The sequence below is a fragment of the Oryx dammah genome, unplaced genomic scaffold, assembly GCF_014754425.2.
Source record: "Oryx dammah isolate SB20612 unplaced genomic scaffold, SCBI_Odam_1.1 HiC_scaffold_28, whole genome shotgun sequence".
NCBI lineage: Eukaryota > Metazoa > Chordata > Mammalia > Artiodactyla > Bovidae > Oryx > Oryx dammah.
This window is the reverse complement of record NW_024070212.1, coordinates 80,975,170-80,989,413: the sequence shown is the minus strand read 5'-3', so window position 1 is coordinate 80,989,413 and position 14,244 is coordinate 80,975,170. Positions and strand designations below refer to the sequence as shown.

The window sequence follows — 14,244 nt, the reverse complement described above, 5'->3', positions numbered from 1 at the left end:
TTGAGGTTAAAAGGCAAAACACAGGTATTTTATTTAAAATAGTAAACTCTAAGCCTTAAATCAGTGGTTCTCAAGTTTTGGGCATTTAGGTCCTTTATACACTCTTAAAATTGAGGACCCCAAGGAAGCTTTTGTTTATGTGGATTATTTATTGATATTTATAACAATAGAAATTAAAACTAAGATTATTTTAAATTATTTCATGAAAGAAACCATTATACATTACTATAAATAGGATTTTCTATTAAAATTTGCAATAAATTTTAGAAGAGTTTACATTTAGAAAATTATTTTTAAAATAATTTTTAAATTTAGAAAATTACTTTTTAAATTTTTAAATTTAAATATTTGAAAATAATTTAAAAATTTTTTAAAGTAAATTTAGAAGATAATTTTGCTTATCTTTCCTGACATTAATGTTAATGTCTTAAGATTTACAATCTCTAGGAAAGGAGAGGACAGATACAAAGAGATTGTATTCAGTTTTGAATCTCTAAACTTGGTTTTGGTGGGGTTTTTTTTTGTTTGTTTGTTTGTTTGTTTTTGAGAAAATAGCAGTCTTGGAAGATAGTTTATCAAGAAAAAGTATTTTCTAAAATCCAAAAAACCGCCTGCAAATACTAAAAACTAAAGCTTGGAGGAATAACCATCATAGAAGAAGGCACAATTCAGGATACTGGTATAAGGGAAGCTTCCTTCAGACAGAAACAATACAGTCTTTCCACTAAAAGGAGTTTGAGAAATTTGATGGAAGAGAGACTAGCATTAGGACACCTCACTATTTCAGGGACCCAGCACTCTAACCCAGGACCTTTGACCAATGAATATAAGACTGGTGAAGGTAGGTAGAGGCAACAAGTAGTCAGACATTCCAAAAAGACGACAGAGGAAGCCAAAAGTGAGGGGACTAGTGTTGCTTCTCAACAAGAGTTTCAAGAGGAAACCACCTGGGGTGTCTTGCGTCATTGTAAGAATAAAGTAAAGTGAAGTCGCTCAGTCGTGTCCGACTCTGCGACTCCATGGACTGTAGCCCACCAGGCTCCTCCATCCATGGAATTTTCTAAAACAGGCCTTTTGGTCTCCTGTTTCTGTACATGGTCTGTCTACATGTTCCCTTCAGGGGACATGACATACAGCATGCATTTGGTATACGTTTTCAGAGGCTTAGAAGTATACAAACATCCTATCACTGAAGAACAGGTAATATTACCAGATAATCAAATAGCCAGCTTAATTTTCTTATGTATCAATAGTATACATGCTTGTTTATATAAGCAACTCCAAATGCCTTCTAAATATTTGATCAAGTAAGTATAATTTAACAGCTTCACTGTTATAATTTTTTTAAAAGGAGGTGGTAAAATATTGGTGCCAAAATAATTCAAGAGATGTATGTACATTTTGATTTAAAAATGCAAAGAATGCAGTTTACTTTTAGCAGTTATCATGCCCTGTCCAGAATTCAGGGGTTAAAAGTAAAAATATTAAGAGCTGTCTTTGGAACTTTACATGCCATTTAATTTCCACAACAACCTCTTCAAGGCAAGTATTATTTTACAGAGGAGGAGTCTAAAATTATCTACTCAGATTAGGATCAGCTGTAGAAAATTCCAAGTTATTTCCACTTCTAATTTTGTCACACTGAGAAAATAAAGGAAAATAGTGACGCTTTCTTGATACTCAGTGCAGTTAGCTGTTTTGATCCAAATCTAGAAAGACATATATACTATTTACTGTCAGGGATAATGGAAATGAATACCTGGCTTCAGTATATTCTAGCAAATTCTCTCAACAGAAATACCAGAAACTTTGACAGGACATTAAAAGAAACAGTTTTAGGAGATAAAACTTATGTGTGGTGTCCTGGTTAGTATGAGAACTTGACTGTATTATTCTCTTTATCACAGACTTTTTATCTGGTAGGCTGCTTCAGGTATAGCTGGTAGAAGGCTTGCAAAAGTTGAACTTGTTAGGTTTCAGAAGACATCATATTTGAAGCCATTTAATACAAGGTAAAAAATTCAGTATTAAATAATTCAAGTGGATTTCATTTTTCTGAAGATACAAAATAATAGAAAAAAAATGCATACCTGTGGCAGGTAACAGGTAATACTGCCTTGTATAACTGAGGGATCTTTCGGTTTATCAGAGGCTGTAGGGCCTCTTTAAGGCGATGATAATTTCTCTCCAGTTCCCTTTGATACTCCTTTTGATCTGGCCCAATTAAGCTCTTATTTTTCCTTAAGGCATCTTCACACCTAGGGAAAACAGTGGGTCATCAAAAGATTTCTTTTGACATAGTTTGAAGGCTTACTGATATATATATATATATATATATATATATATATATATTTATGTAGCCACCATGATGAGGGCATTCAGTTTTTCTGCTGTATGTTAAACATCCTCTCCTGCAATTAGGTTTAAGGTAGGGAAGCGAGGCTCAACAGAGTTTCTTTAAAATCTAACTTCCACTTCCAATTTTCACAATTGAAAATTATGTATTTTTTAATATTAAATCTGACACCCCCTTCCCCCCACACACAAATATCACCACTAGACTATAAGTTCTTTAAGGTATATAACCATACTCATTTATTCAATGGCATCTGGCACAGTGGTTTGCCTGTATTCAAACAGAAGTTTCTTAAATTAATAGATGGACTTCCTTGGTGGTTCAGTGGTAAAGAATCCGCCTGCCAATGCAGGAGATGTGAGTTCAACACCTGGGTCGGGAAGATTCCCTGGAGAAGGAAATGGCAACTCACTACAATATTCTTGACTGGGAAATCCAAGGTACACAGGAGCCAGGCATGCTATATAGTCCATGGGGTCACAAAAGAGTAGGCCATGACTTAATAAAACAAACAAAAATTGAATAGATTGAGATTGCTTATTCAATTCAGATATTTAAGAAAAACTATCTGGACTCCAACAGATAAATGGAAAAAGTATGTTTAAAAAAGTATATGTATCAACGTTTGCAGAATGCAGCTAAAGTGATACTTAGAGGAAAATGTATAGCCTTAAATGCTTATACTAAGGAAAGAAGGCTAAAACTGAAGAGCTAACCAGCAATTTGAAAAGAATAAACTCTAAGGAAGAAAATAAAATTTTAAAGTATGATAACTCTGTATTTAAAAAATTGCAGAAGTTGGTTGTTTGAAAAATCTAATAAAATAGACTAAACTCTGGCAAGAATAAATGAGAGAAGGCCAGGTATCCTCTTCTAGAAATGCAAAATGAGACGTCAAATATAGCAGAAGTTTATAAAGGCACAGAGGATATTAGGTACAATTTAATGTAAATAAATCTGAAATTAATTTAATGTAAATAAATCTGAAATTAGATTTACCAAAACACTCAAGTAAAAATATGAATAATCCAAAAACCATTAAATACATCAAATCAGTCAAATCACAAATTTACCCACAGAGAAAACACAAACAGGCAAATTCTACTTAACAGTCTAAGGATAGATAATCCCATTGTAGCACGACAATTCTGAATATATAAAAAAACTATTCTAGAGTATAGGAGGAAAAAGAACTATTCCTGAGAAGAGTTTCAAACTCACTTTTCAAGGTTGGGATATCAAAACTTAATGGGGGCTATAAGAAACAACTTGTAATTCAATCCCATCCATGAAAACAGTTGCAAAACTCCCAAACAAAATAATAATAAACTGTCCTAACACTATATTACATGCCTACTCCCTACACACAACCCACTTGATAAAATTTTAAAATATTGTCATGACAAACTTGTAGCTTAACTACAAACTGGTGGGAACTTATTTCACCTAATTAAAAATATCTACAAAATACATGAAGAAAATATTATACTCGATGAAAAAATTTCTTTTAGATCAAATAAGAAAATGATGCCCTCTATCATTATTCCTATTCAGCATAGTTTATTAGAGATTCTAAACAGTACAGTAAGAAAAAGGTTCTACATATAAATTATTAGAATTAACAAGTGAATTTGGCAATACTCTCATGTAAAGCATGTAAAAACAAATTGTATTTCTGTAAACCAGCAAATAGAAAATAATTTTTTTTTTAATATTTATTTGGCTGTGTTGGGTCTTAATTGTGGCACATGGGCTAGGTTGCCCGGCAGCAACTGGAATTTTCCCAGACCAGGGATCAAACCCATGGCCCCTGCTTTGCAAGGCAGATTCTTTACTACTGGGCCTCCAGGGAAGTCCCCCAAAATGTAATTTTTAAAAATACCATTAACAAAAGTATAAAAATATCAAACACCAAAGAATAAGTGAAAAGATAAAGTCTCTACAGAAAAATTTTAGAAAAACATTTAGAGGATATAAGTAAATGGAGAAATGTACCATATTCATAGACCGGAAGAGTTAATTCTCTTTCCTTGAACAAAATGTGAGAGGAATTGGCCTATCATACATAAAAGTTTATTATAAAGCTGCAGTAATTAAGACAGCATATTAGTCAAAGAGAGATAAATAAAACAATGGAAGAAAAAAATCCTAGAAACTGATGCACACGAAGTGAGCACTTGATGTATTAACAGTGCAAAGCAGTGGAGAAAGGGTAATCTTTGAAATAAGTGGTGCCAGGTCAACTGCACAACCATATGGGAACAGAGATCTGACTGCTATCTCACGTCATATTCAGTTATCAGTATGGGCAAAAATCAAACTGACCCCCACCTTGAACCATATGCAAAAATCAATGGAAAGAATTGTTTTTAAAAGTAAAAAGGACTTTTTTGCCATCTTCCCCTTTTGTTTGGGCTATACTCAATTTGAGAGATATTATTATATAGATGTTTAGGAAGTCAACATACTCTGACCTTGGGTAAAAAATTTCTTAAGACACAAAAAGCAACGGTCCTAACAAGAAAGACTGAATTATTTTGCTGTATTAAATTTAACAACTTCTGTTTATTAAAAAAAAAAAGTGCTAAGCCCCAAGTTCAGAAAAGATGTCTGTGATACAAATGATAAAGGATTACTTTTCCAGTATGTAAACACCCTTAGAAATCAGTAAGGAAAAGAATTCAATAGGAAAATGGCAAATAAGAAACAGAACTTTGAACATAACAGAGAGGAAAGAGAAATAGCTAATAAACACATGACAAGATGTTCAACCTCGCTGGTAATCAAGGAAAAGCAAATTTAAACTATAATTACAAATTATTTCATACCCACTAGATTGGCAAAAATTAGGTTGTCAGATAATATCAAATACTGGGGAGGTTACACTGCAATAGGAACTCTCCCAAACATTACTGGTGAGAATTTAAATCTGGCTTACGCACTTTGGAAAAAGATGTGGTATTATCTGGTTGAAGTTGAACCTATGGATATGCCATGATTTATTTACTCCTCTGTTGATGGATATCTTGGTTGTCTCCTGGTTTTGTGTTTTATTGTCGTTTTTTAGCTATAAAGAATACTATTCAACTATTTCTTTAACTACTTCTGGATGTACAAGAGATATTTCTAGGGTTTATATACCTAAGAGTATGTAAAGAGTAAATACAAAAAAAAAGTTTATTGTTTTTAGGAATAAAATAATGCAAACTGAAGTACCATTTAAATTGATTAACAAGAGACACCGTATTTAAATAGCATTACATAAAGTAAGGTGTACTGCAACTAGTAGTACATTTGCATTCTTGGCATTGTTACTACTTAGACTTTTTGGAACAGATTACATATTAGGAGCCAACAAAAATGCTCATTGTACTTTGGCTCAGTAATCTTGAGCTTAATACTTTAATTTGGCAAAAGAAAAAAAATACACTTCATTACTATACCACACTTAAATTCAACTTAAATTCAGATATTTAATAATACAACTATTAGAATAATAGTTTTAAGCTTAATTGAAAAAATAAGAATTTAAGATTGTATATATATAACAGTTGTGGTAGAACAAATACGCATATTAACACAAAATATATACACACAAAAATAAAAAAAAGTATTCGCTATGACTTGTAAGGTTTAAACCATGTAGTTTGGCTTTCTGCCTTTTTGTAATTTAAAAGAGAAAACCTTCTTTATATTAACCCTTAAGGAGACCTTCAAACTATAGGAATTCATTACCTTATCGTAAATAAACACAAAGAAGAGGACATCTGTTTTAGAATTGTAGTAACAGTAAAAAATCCCCCCAAAAATAGAAAGAAAATAAGCATTATTAGTGTCTATGACCTAAAGAAGTATGTATTGTTCCAAGATCATCCAGCTCACAATCACAGTAGGGTTTTTTTGGTTCGTATTTGAAACATCCCAAATAATAAAATCAATGTTTTAAAAATTTTTGTCAGAGTATACTTGATTTACAATGTTGTGTTAGTTTCAGGTGTACAGCAAAGTGAATCAGTTGTAAATATACATATACCCACTCTTTTAGATTCTCTTCCCATATAGGTCATTACAGAGTACTGAGTAGTTTCTGTGCTATACATTAGGTCCTTGGTGGTGGTGGTAGTTTAGTCACTAAGTTGTGTCTGACTCTTGCGACCCCATGGCCTGTAGCCTGCCAGGCTCCTCTGTCCATGGGATTCTCCAGGCAAGAATACTGGAGTGGGTTGCCATTTCCTTCTCCAGGGGATCTTCCCGACACAGGGATCGAACTCAGGTCTCCTGCACTGCAGGCAGATTCTTTACCGACTAAGCTACAAGGAAAGATATTTTATATATAAGAGTGTGTATATGTCAATCACAACAGAAGTCAGTCAAGAAGAAGCTTGTGTTCTTTACTCTGGTCGTTCATCTTCAACATACATTAGGAACCATGTTTTCTATAACCAAACCCATAAGGTCATCTAGCTCAATAATCAGATCATAAAACCCCAGACTTCCAATGAAGCTATCTGAAGGTTTTAAAAAGATGTTTACCATGTTCATGCAGGAGAAACTGATAACAATTAATGACAGCTATTGCAGTGAGAATAAAATACTGTCTTGAGAGACTTGAACAAGTTAGCATTCCTCATACTTTCCTGATGACAAAGGTGCTGTAATATGAAATTACTGCTACCCAAATAAACCCTTTCAGTGAATGATTTGATAAGAGAAACCACAGTTCATAATATGATAAGAGAAACCAGAATAGGAAGTGAAAGACTGACTTCTGCCTATAGTTCTGATGCTGCTTTGTTAAAAAGTCATCTACTTAATGGTACTTAGTCTATTTCCACCAATGTTTGACTACTTGTCTTCAGAGACTCTACAGTTCCAGCTTCACTATTCATCGTTCTCAGACAGATTCTAAACTTTGCTCATGCTGAGTTTTTGTTTTTAGTATATCCCTCCCCTCTTTTCTGACTGAAAAACTAATATTCATTTTTCAAGGTCCATTGTTTATGCTGTTCAGTTGCTCAGTTGTGTCTGACTCTTTGCGACCCCATGGACTGCAGCACGCCAGGCTTCCCTCTCCTTCACCATCTCCCGGAGCTTGCTCAAACTCATGTCCATTGAGTTGGTGATGCCATCCAACCATCTCATCCTCTGCCGCCCCCATCTCCTCCTGCCTTCTATCCTTCCCAGCATCAGGGTCTTTTCCAATGAGTTGGTTCTTTGCATTAAGTGGTCAAACTATGCAATCTTCAGCATCAGTCCTTCCAATGAATAATCCGGGTTGATGTCCTTTAGGGTGGACTGGTTTGATCTCCTTGCAGTCTAAGGGACTCTCCAGAGTCTTCCCCAATACCACCATTCAAAGGCATCAATTTTTTGGCACTCAGCCTTCTTTATGGTCCAACTCCCACATCCATACATGACTACTGGAAAAACCACAGCTTTGACTATATGGACGTTTGTTGGCAAAGTAACGTCTCTGCTTTTTAATAGGCTGTCTAGGTTGGTCATATTCTTCTAAGGAGCAAGCATCTTTTAATTTCATGGCTGCAGTCACCATCCACAGTGATTTTGGAGCCCAAGAAAATCAAGTATGTCAGTATTTTCATTGTTTTCCCACCCATTTGCCATGAAGTGATGGGAATGGATACCATGATCTTTGTGTTTTGAATGTTGAGTTTTAAGTCAGCTTTTTCACTCTCCTCTTTCACTGTCATCAAGAGGCTCTTTAGTTCCTCTTCACTTCCTGCCATAAGAGTGGTGTCATCTGCATATCTGAGGTTATTGATATTTCTCTCAGCAGTCTTGATTCCAGACTGTGATTCATCCAGCCCAGCATGACCAACCGAGATAGCATATTCAAAAGCAGAGACATTACTTTGCCGGCTAAGGTCCATCTAGTCAAGGCTATGGTTTTTCCTGTGGTCATGTATGGATGTGAGAGTTGGACTGTGAAGAAGGCTGAGCAGCCAAGAATTGATGCTTTTGAACTGTGGTGTTGGAGAAGACTCTTGAGAGTCCCTTGGACTGCAAGGAGATGCAACCAGTCCATTCTGAAGGAGATCAGCCCTGGGATTTCTTCGGAAGGAATGATACTAAAGGTGAAACTCCAATACTTTGGCCACCTCATGCGAAGAGTTGACTCATTGGAAAAAACTGATGCTGGGAGGGATTGGGGAGCAGGAGGAGAAGGGGACAACCGAGGATAAGATGGCTGGATGGCATCACTGACTCGATGGACGTGAGTCTGAGTGAACTCTGGGAGTTGGTGATCGACAGGGAGGCCTGGCGTGCTGCAATTCATGGGGTCGCAAAGAGTCTGACACGACTGAGCGACTGAACTGAACTGAACTCTGCATAAAAGTTAAATAAGAATGGTGACAATACACAGCCTTTACATACTCCTTTCCCAATTTGGAACCAGCCTGTTCCATGTTCAGTTCTAACTGTTGTCTTGACCTGCATACAGGTTTCTTAGGAGGCAGGTAAGGCAGTCTAGTATTCCCATCTCCTTAAGAATTTTCTACAGTTTGTGATCCTCACAGTCAAAGGCTTCAATGTAGTAAATGAAGCAGAAGTAGATGTTTTTCTGGAATCTCTTGCTTTTTCTATGATCCAACGGATGTTGGCAATTTGATCTCTGGTTTCTCTGCCTTTTCTAAATCCAGCTTGAACATCTGGAAGTTCTTGGTTCATGTACTGTTGAAGCCTAGCTTGGAGGATTTTGAGTATTACCTTACCACCATGCGAAAAAAAGACAATGGTATGGTAGTTTGAACATTTTTTGGCATTGCCCTTCTGTGAGGCTGGAATGAAAACTGACCTTTCCCAGTTCTGTGGGCACTCTGAATTTTCCAAATTTGCTGGCATATTGAGTGCAGCACTTTCACAGTGTCATCTTTCAGGATTCAAAATAGCTTAAGTGGAATTCCATCACCTCCACTAGCTTTGTTCATAGTGATGTTTCCTAAGACCCACTTGACTTCACACTCCAAGATGTCTGGTTCTAGGTGAGTGATCACACCATTGTGGTTATCCCAGTCATTGAGATCTTTTTTTTGTATTGTTCTTCTGTGCATTCTTGCCACCTCTTCTTAATATTTCTGCTTCTGTTAGGTCCATACTGTTTCTGTCCTTTACTCTGCCCATCTCTGCATGAAATGCTTCCTTGGTATCTCTAATTTTCAAGGTCCATATATGATGTTAGGAGAAGGGCATGGCAATCCACTCCAGTATTCTTGCCTGGAGAATTGCATGGATAGAGGAGCCCATCAGGCTACAGTCCTTGGGGTCACAAAGAGTTAGATACAACAGCAACATTTAATACTTTGTACTCTGTACTTTTGTTTATGATGTTAATTCCTATGTGAAATATTCCCTGACATCACCATGTAAAATGATCATTCCCTCTTTTGTGCTCATAGTGTGAGTGAAGCAGCAATCAGTATCAAGCTGTTGATTCTTTTCCCCTATTGTTTCAAAATTTTGCAGTTACTGAAGACCTATTTATTATGTACCAAATGTTATTTGTGAAGAAAAGAGGTAACGGCAAGCCTGAGGTTGCTATCCTAAGAAGGCCTGTTTGTAAGGCTGGCCCTGGGTTACAGTCTGGGAATCTGGATTTGGGAAGGGTTCCTATCATATGCAGAAAGAGTGACTCACTGTGCCTGAACATTTTATAAAAACACTATAGTTTCTGTTAAATACCAGCTTTCCTTTTGGGAATCTGGTATTTTGGTAACTGTCAGGGAGAAGGTACCTACATGACTCAGTTCAGTTCAGTTCAGTCGCTCAGTCACTCAGTCGTGTCTGACTCTTTGCGACCCCATGAATCACAGCACGCCAGGCCTCCCTGTCCATCACCAACTCCTGGAATTTACCCAAACTCATGTCTATTGAGTCGGTGATGCCATCCAGCCATCTCATCCTCTGTTGTCCCCTTCTCCTCCTGCCCCCAATCCCTCCCAGCATCATGGTCTTTTCCAGTGAGTCAACTCTTCACATGAGGTGGCCAAAGCCTCACTGGAGTTTCAGCTTCAACATCAGTCCTTCCAATGAACACCCAGGACTGATCTCCTTTAGGATGGACTGGTTGGATCTCCTTGCAGTCCAAGGGACTCTCAAGAGTCTTCTCCAACACCACAGTTCAAAAGCATCAATTCTTCGGCGCTCAGCTTTCTTCACAGTCCAACTCTCACATCCATACATGACCACTGGAAAAACCATAGCCTTGACTAGACAGACCTTTGTTGGCAAATTAATGTCTCTGCTTTTGAATATGCTATCTAGGTTGGTCATAACTTTCCTTCCAAGGAATAAGCATCTTTTAATTTCATGGCTGCAGTCACCATCTGCAGTGATTTTGGACTAGCCCTCAACAAAAAGCCTGGTTGGCACCTGAGTCTCTACTGAGCTCCTGGGCGGACATGATTTCCCACATGCTGCCACGATTCTTTGCTGAACAATCAGCATCTCTATGTGACCAACCTCGGAAAGGACCCATGGAAGCCTATACCTGGTTTCCTCCAGACTTCACCCCGTGCCCCTTCCCTTTGCTAATTTTACTTTCTACTCTTTCATTGTTAACAAACCATAGCCAAGTATATGACTACATGCTGTCCGCTGAGCCCTCCTAGCAAATCATCCCATCTGGGGGTGTTTTGAGAGGCCCCAATTCATCCAAGTATGATTTCATCTAATTTGCACAATCTCCCTGTGAGAGATAGATATTATATCCTTATTTCATACATTAAAAACAGAGGATCATAAAGATTAAGTGGCTTGGAAAAGAGACATATAAAGGTAAGATCTGAAGAAAAATTTTTTGCTTCCAAGATTGCTGCTTGTATGTTTTCTGAGGGAAGAGAGACAGAAACTCTCACATTGAAATGTTCAAAATAAATAACAGCTTTCAAAGCTAACTAGTTAAATGTCAAACTAATAGTTTCAAGTTAAAGATTTCCTGAATCGAGGTTTCTCTCATTTTCAAAATTTAAAACATGGCATTACATAGAGAATTGGGGGGCAGGGATATATATATGTGTGTGTGTGTGTATATATATATATATATATATATAATACATATGGAGTAGTAAGTTATACTCGGACTACGTCTCATTGTGAACCATTTTTCTATAGTTTCTCCTTTCAATAATCCCTTAAGACTCATATCAAACTGTGGATCAGATGTTCTCAATTTGAGTATCTTTATGTAGAAAACTTTGAATACCTTTTAGTAAAATCTTTGAAGCAAAGTCGCAGTTTATTATGATGTCTGAAGAGCTTTGGGTCACTAGGTATTTCAGATAGGAAAACCTGGGCAACTTCCAAAGGCCCCTGTAAAATAAGAAAATAAAACAAAAAGTATGTTTTTGTTTTTTAAATATTCACAGAAATAGAATTTACCAAATCCATTTTTCTTAGCACCAAGATGGACTGCATTTAAGCTTAATATATATATGACTATGCCTATATTAAAACTTTTCAGAGACCAATTCTGACAATATGTTTATAGTTTTCCCTGATGCCAAATCTATACTTTTGCCCACAGCAATTAACTTATTATTTCATATTTCAAAGAAAATGAGGAGACAAAGCACTAACTATTGTATTTGTTAATGCCTTTTGCCTTGTATTTTTTATATTCTTTACCTTAGATATAACAGTTATCAGGCTACGGACAATCAGCTGTCAGTCCACTGATTATTAGATACTTTATTTTGTGAAAACAGTTTCCCCCAAGCATTCAGAATATTAGCAGGATATTTGGAATTAAAGGTAATCTTTTGTGAGTAAGTTATATCATTTGGAAGTAAAAACTCCAAATCACATATACTTTTAGGAGGTAAAGGCCTTAAAATCTTTATTTTAGTTTAACCTCTTATATTTTCAGTGTCTGTGCAACTACTTCTAACATATTTTCACTTGATGTAACACATTTGTGATTTCTGAAAAATATAATACTGTAATCATTCCAAATTCCATTTATAACTAAAATCACACAGTATTAGCAAACACTCCCACCTGATTCACTGTTGTGCCTACAGACCCCTGGAGAACCATCTGAAGCATTTTGGGGTCTGCTGGATCTTGATGTGTTGCAAATGCCAACTCCTGAGTTTTTTTCTGCATGTCTTCAATAGCAACTTCAATTGGTGTTAAGATGATCTGGGTGAAATAACATCTAATTAGGCCAGTGGATTGACTGAAAAATATTTAGTGAGCTTTATGCCAAAGCCTTTGACTGTGTGGATCACAGTAAACTGTGGAAAATTCTGAAAGAGATGGGAATACCACACCACCTAACCTGCCTCTTGAGAAATCTGTATGCAGGTCAGGAAGCAACAGTTAGAACTGGACATGGAACAACAGACTGGTTCCAAATAGGAAAAGGAGTACGTCAAGGCTGTATATTGTCACCCTGCTTATTTAACTTATATGCAGAGTACACCATGAGAAACGCTGGGCTGGAAGAAACACAAGCTGGAATCAAGATTGCCGGGAGAAATATCAATCACCTCAGATATGCAGATGACACCACCCTTATGGCAGAAAGTGAAGAGAAGCTAAAAAGCCTCTTGATGAAAGTGAAAGAGGAGAGTGAAAAAGTTGGCTTAAAGCTCAACATTCAGAAAATGAAGATCATGGCATCTGGTCCCATCACTTCATGGGAAATAGATGGGGAAACAGTAGAAACAGTGTCAGACTTTATTTTTGGGGGCTCCAAAATCACTGCAGATGGTGACTGCAGCCAGGAAATTAAAAGACGCTTACTCCTTGGAAGAAAAGTTATGACCAACCTAGATAGTATATTCAAAACCAGAGACATTACTTTGCCGACTAAGGTCTGTCCAGTCAAGGCTATGGTTTTTCCTCTGGTCATGTATGGATGTGAGAGTTGGACTGTGAAGAAGGCTGAGTGCCGAAGAATTGATGCTTTTGAACTGTGGTGTTGGAGAAGACTCTTGAGGGTCCCTTGGACTGCAAGGAGATCCAACCAGTCCATTCTGAAGGAGATCAGCCCTGGGTTTTCTTTGGAGGGAATGATGCTAAAGCTGAAGCTCCAGTACTTTGGCCACCTCATGTGAAGAGCTGACTCATTGGAAAAGACTTTGATGCTGGGAGGGATTGGGGGCAGGAGGCGAAGGGGATGACCCAGGATGAGATGGCTGGATGGCATCACGGACTCGATGGACGTGAGTCTGAGTGAACTCCGGGAGATGGTGATGGACAGGGAGGCCTGGCGTGCTGCGATTCATGGGGTCGCAAAGAGTCAGACACAACTGAGCCACTGAACTGAACTGAATACACAATCAATTAAAATAAGAAATAAGTGGCAACTATAAAGTATTATTTAATAATATATCCTGAAACTTTGGATCATTAAAGGAAAAAAAAATCAACCTTTTAAAGCATAAGCTAGGGTGAATGAGAGACTCAGAAAAGAAGCTGAAAGTTAATGACTTAAAAATGGGTCAAGAAGTTCTAGTATGTCACCATACACAATGCTATGTCCACGTTGTTCTCGCACGGCTTCAGTGTTTTTGTTCCACTAATTCTGTTTCCCTCTTTGGAGTCTTACCTCCTCTTTGTGAGTGACATTGACTCTTGTCTTAATGTAAGGAAAGGCATGAGAAGTAGTCAGAATGGTCTTCCGTTTGAATTGTTCATGAAGTTCCCCATGGGCACGACCATCTAAAGTGAAGGGTGTACAGTACATGAAACGACGAAGATTATAATTTTTGTCAAAATATGTGATTCTGTCCTTCATCTCATATGTGTCAAAGTATGGTTCCACGTAGGTAATCTGAATATAGGCCTGAGAAATGAAAAAGTCCTTCATTCATTCACTGTTAAATTATTATTTAGTCTTCCTCCAATAAAATCAGAGTCTC

The 14,244-nt window shown here is 37.0% G+C and overlaps 1 protein-coding gene across 5 annotated transcripts in view; it reads right to left on the bottom strand.

Annotated features, from left to right (window-relative positions):
* Nucleotides 1-14,244, bottom strand: part of DOCK7 (dedicator of cytokinesis 7) — a 190,291-nt gene that overhangs the window by 1,613 nt on the left and 174,434 nt on the right. For 4 of the 5 annotated variants that reach the window (XM_040232699.1, XM_040232700.1, XM_040232701.1 and 1 more), the window contains 4 exons: nucleotides 13,932-14,168; nucleotides 12,374-12,517; nucleotides 11,580-11,686; nucleotides 2,091-2,258 (listed from right to left, as the gene is read on the bottom strand). In XM_040232699.1, the coding sequence (XP_040088633.1) occupies nucleotides 2,091-2,258; nucleotides 11,580-11,686; nucleotides 12,374-12,517; nucleotides 13,932-14,168 (656 nt within the window). Of the gene's footprint in view, nucleotides 1-2,090; nucleotides 2,259-11,579; nucleotides 11,687-12,373; nucleotides 12,518-13,931; nucleotides 14,169-14,244 lie in introns of those variants that run through there. The other variant, XR_005719562.1, reaches the window with a different exon arrangement.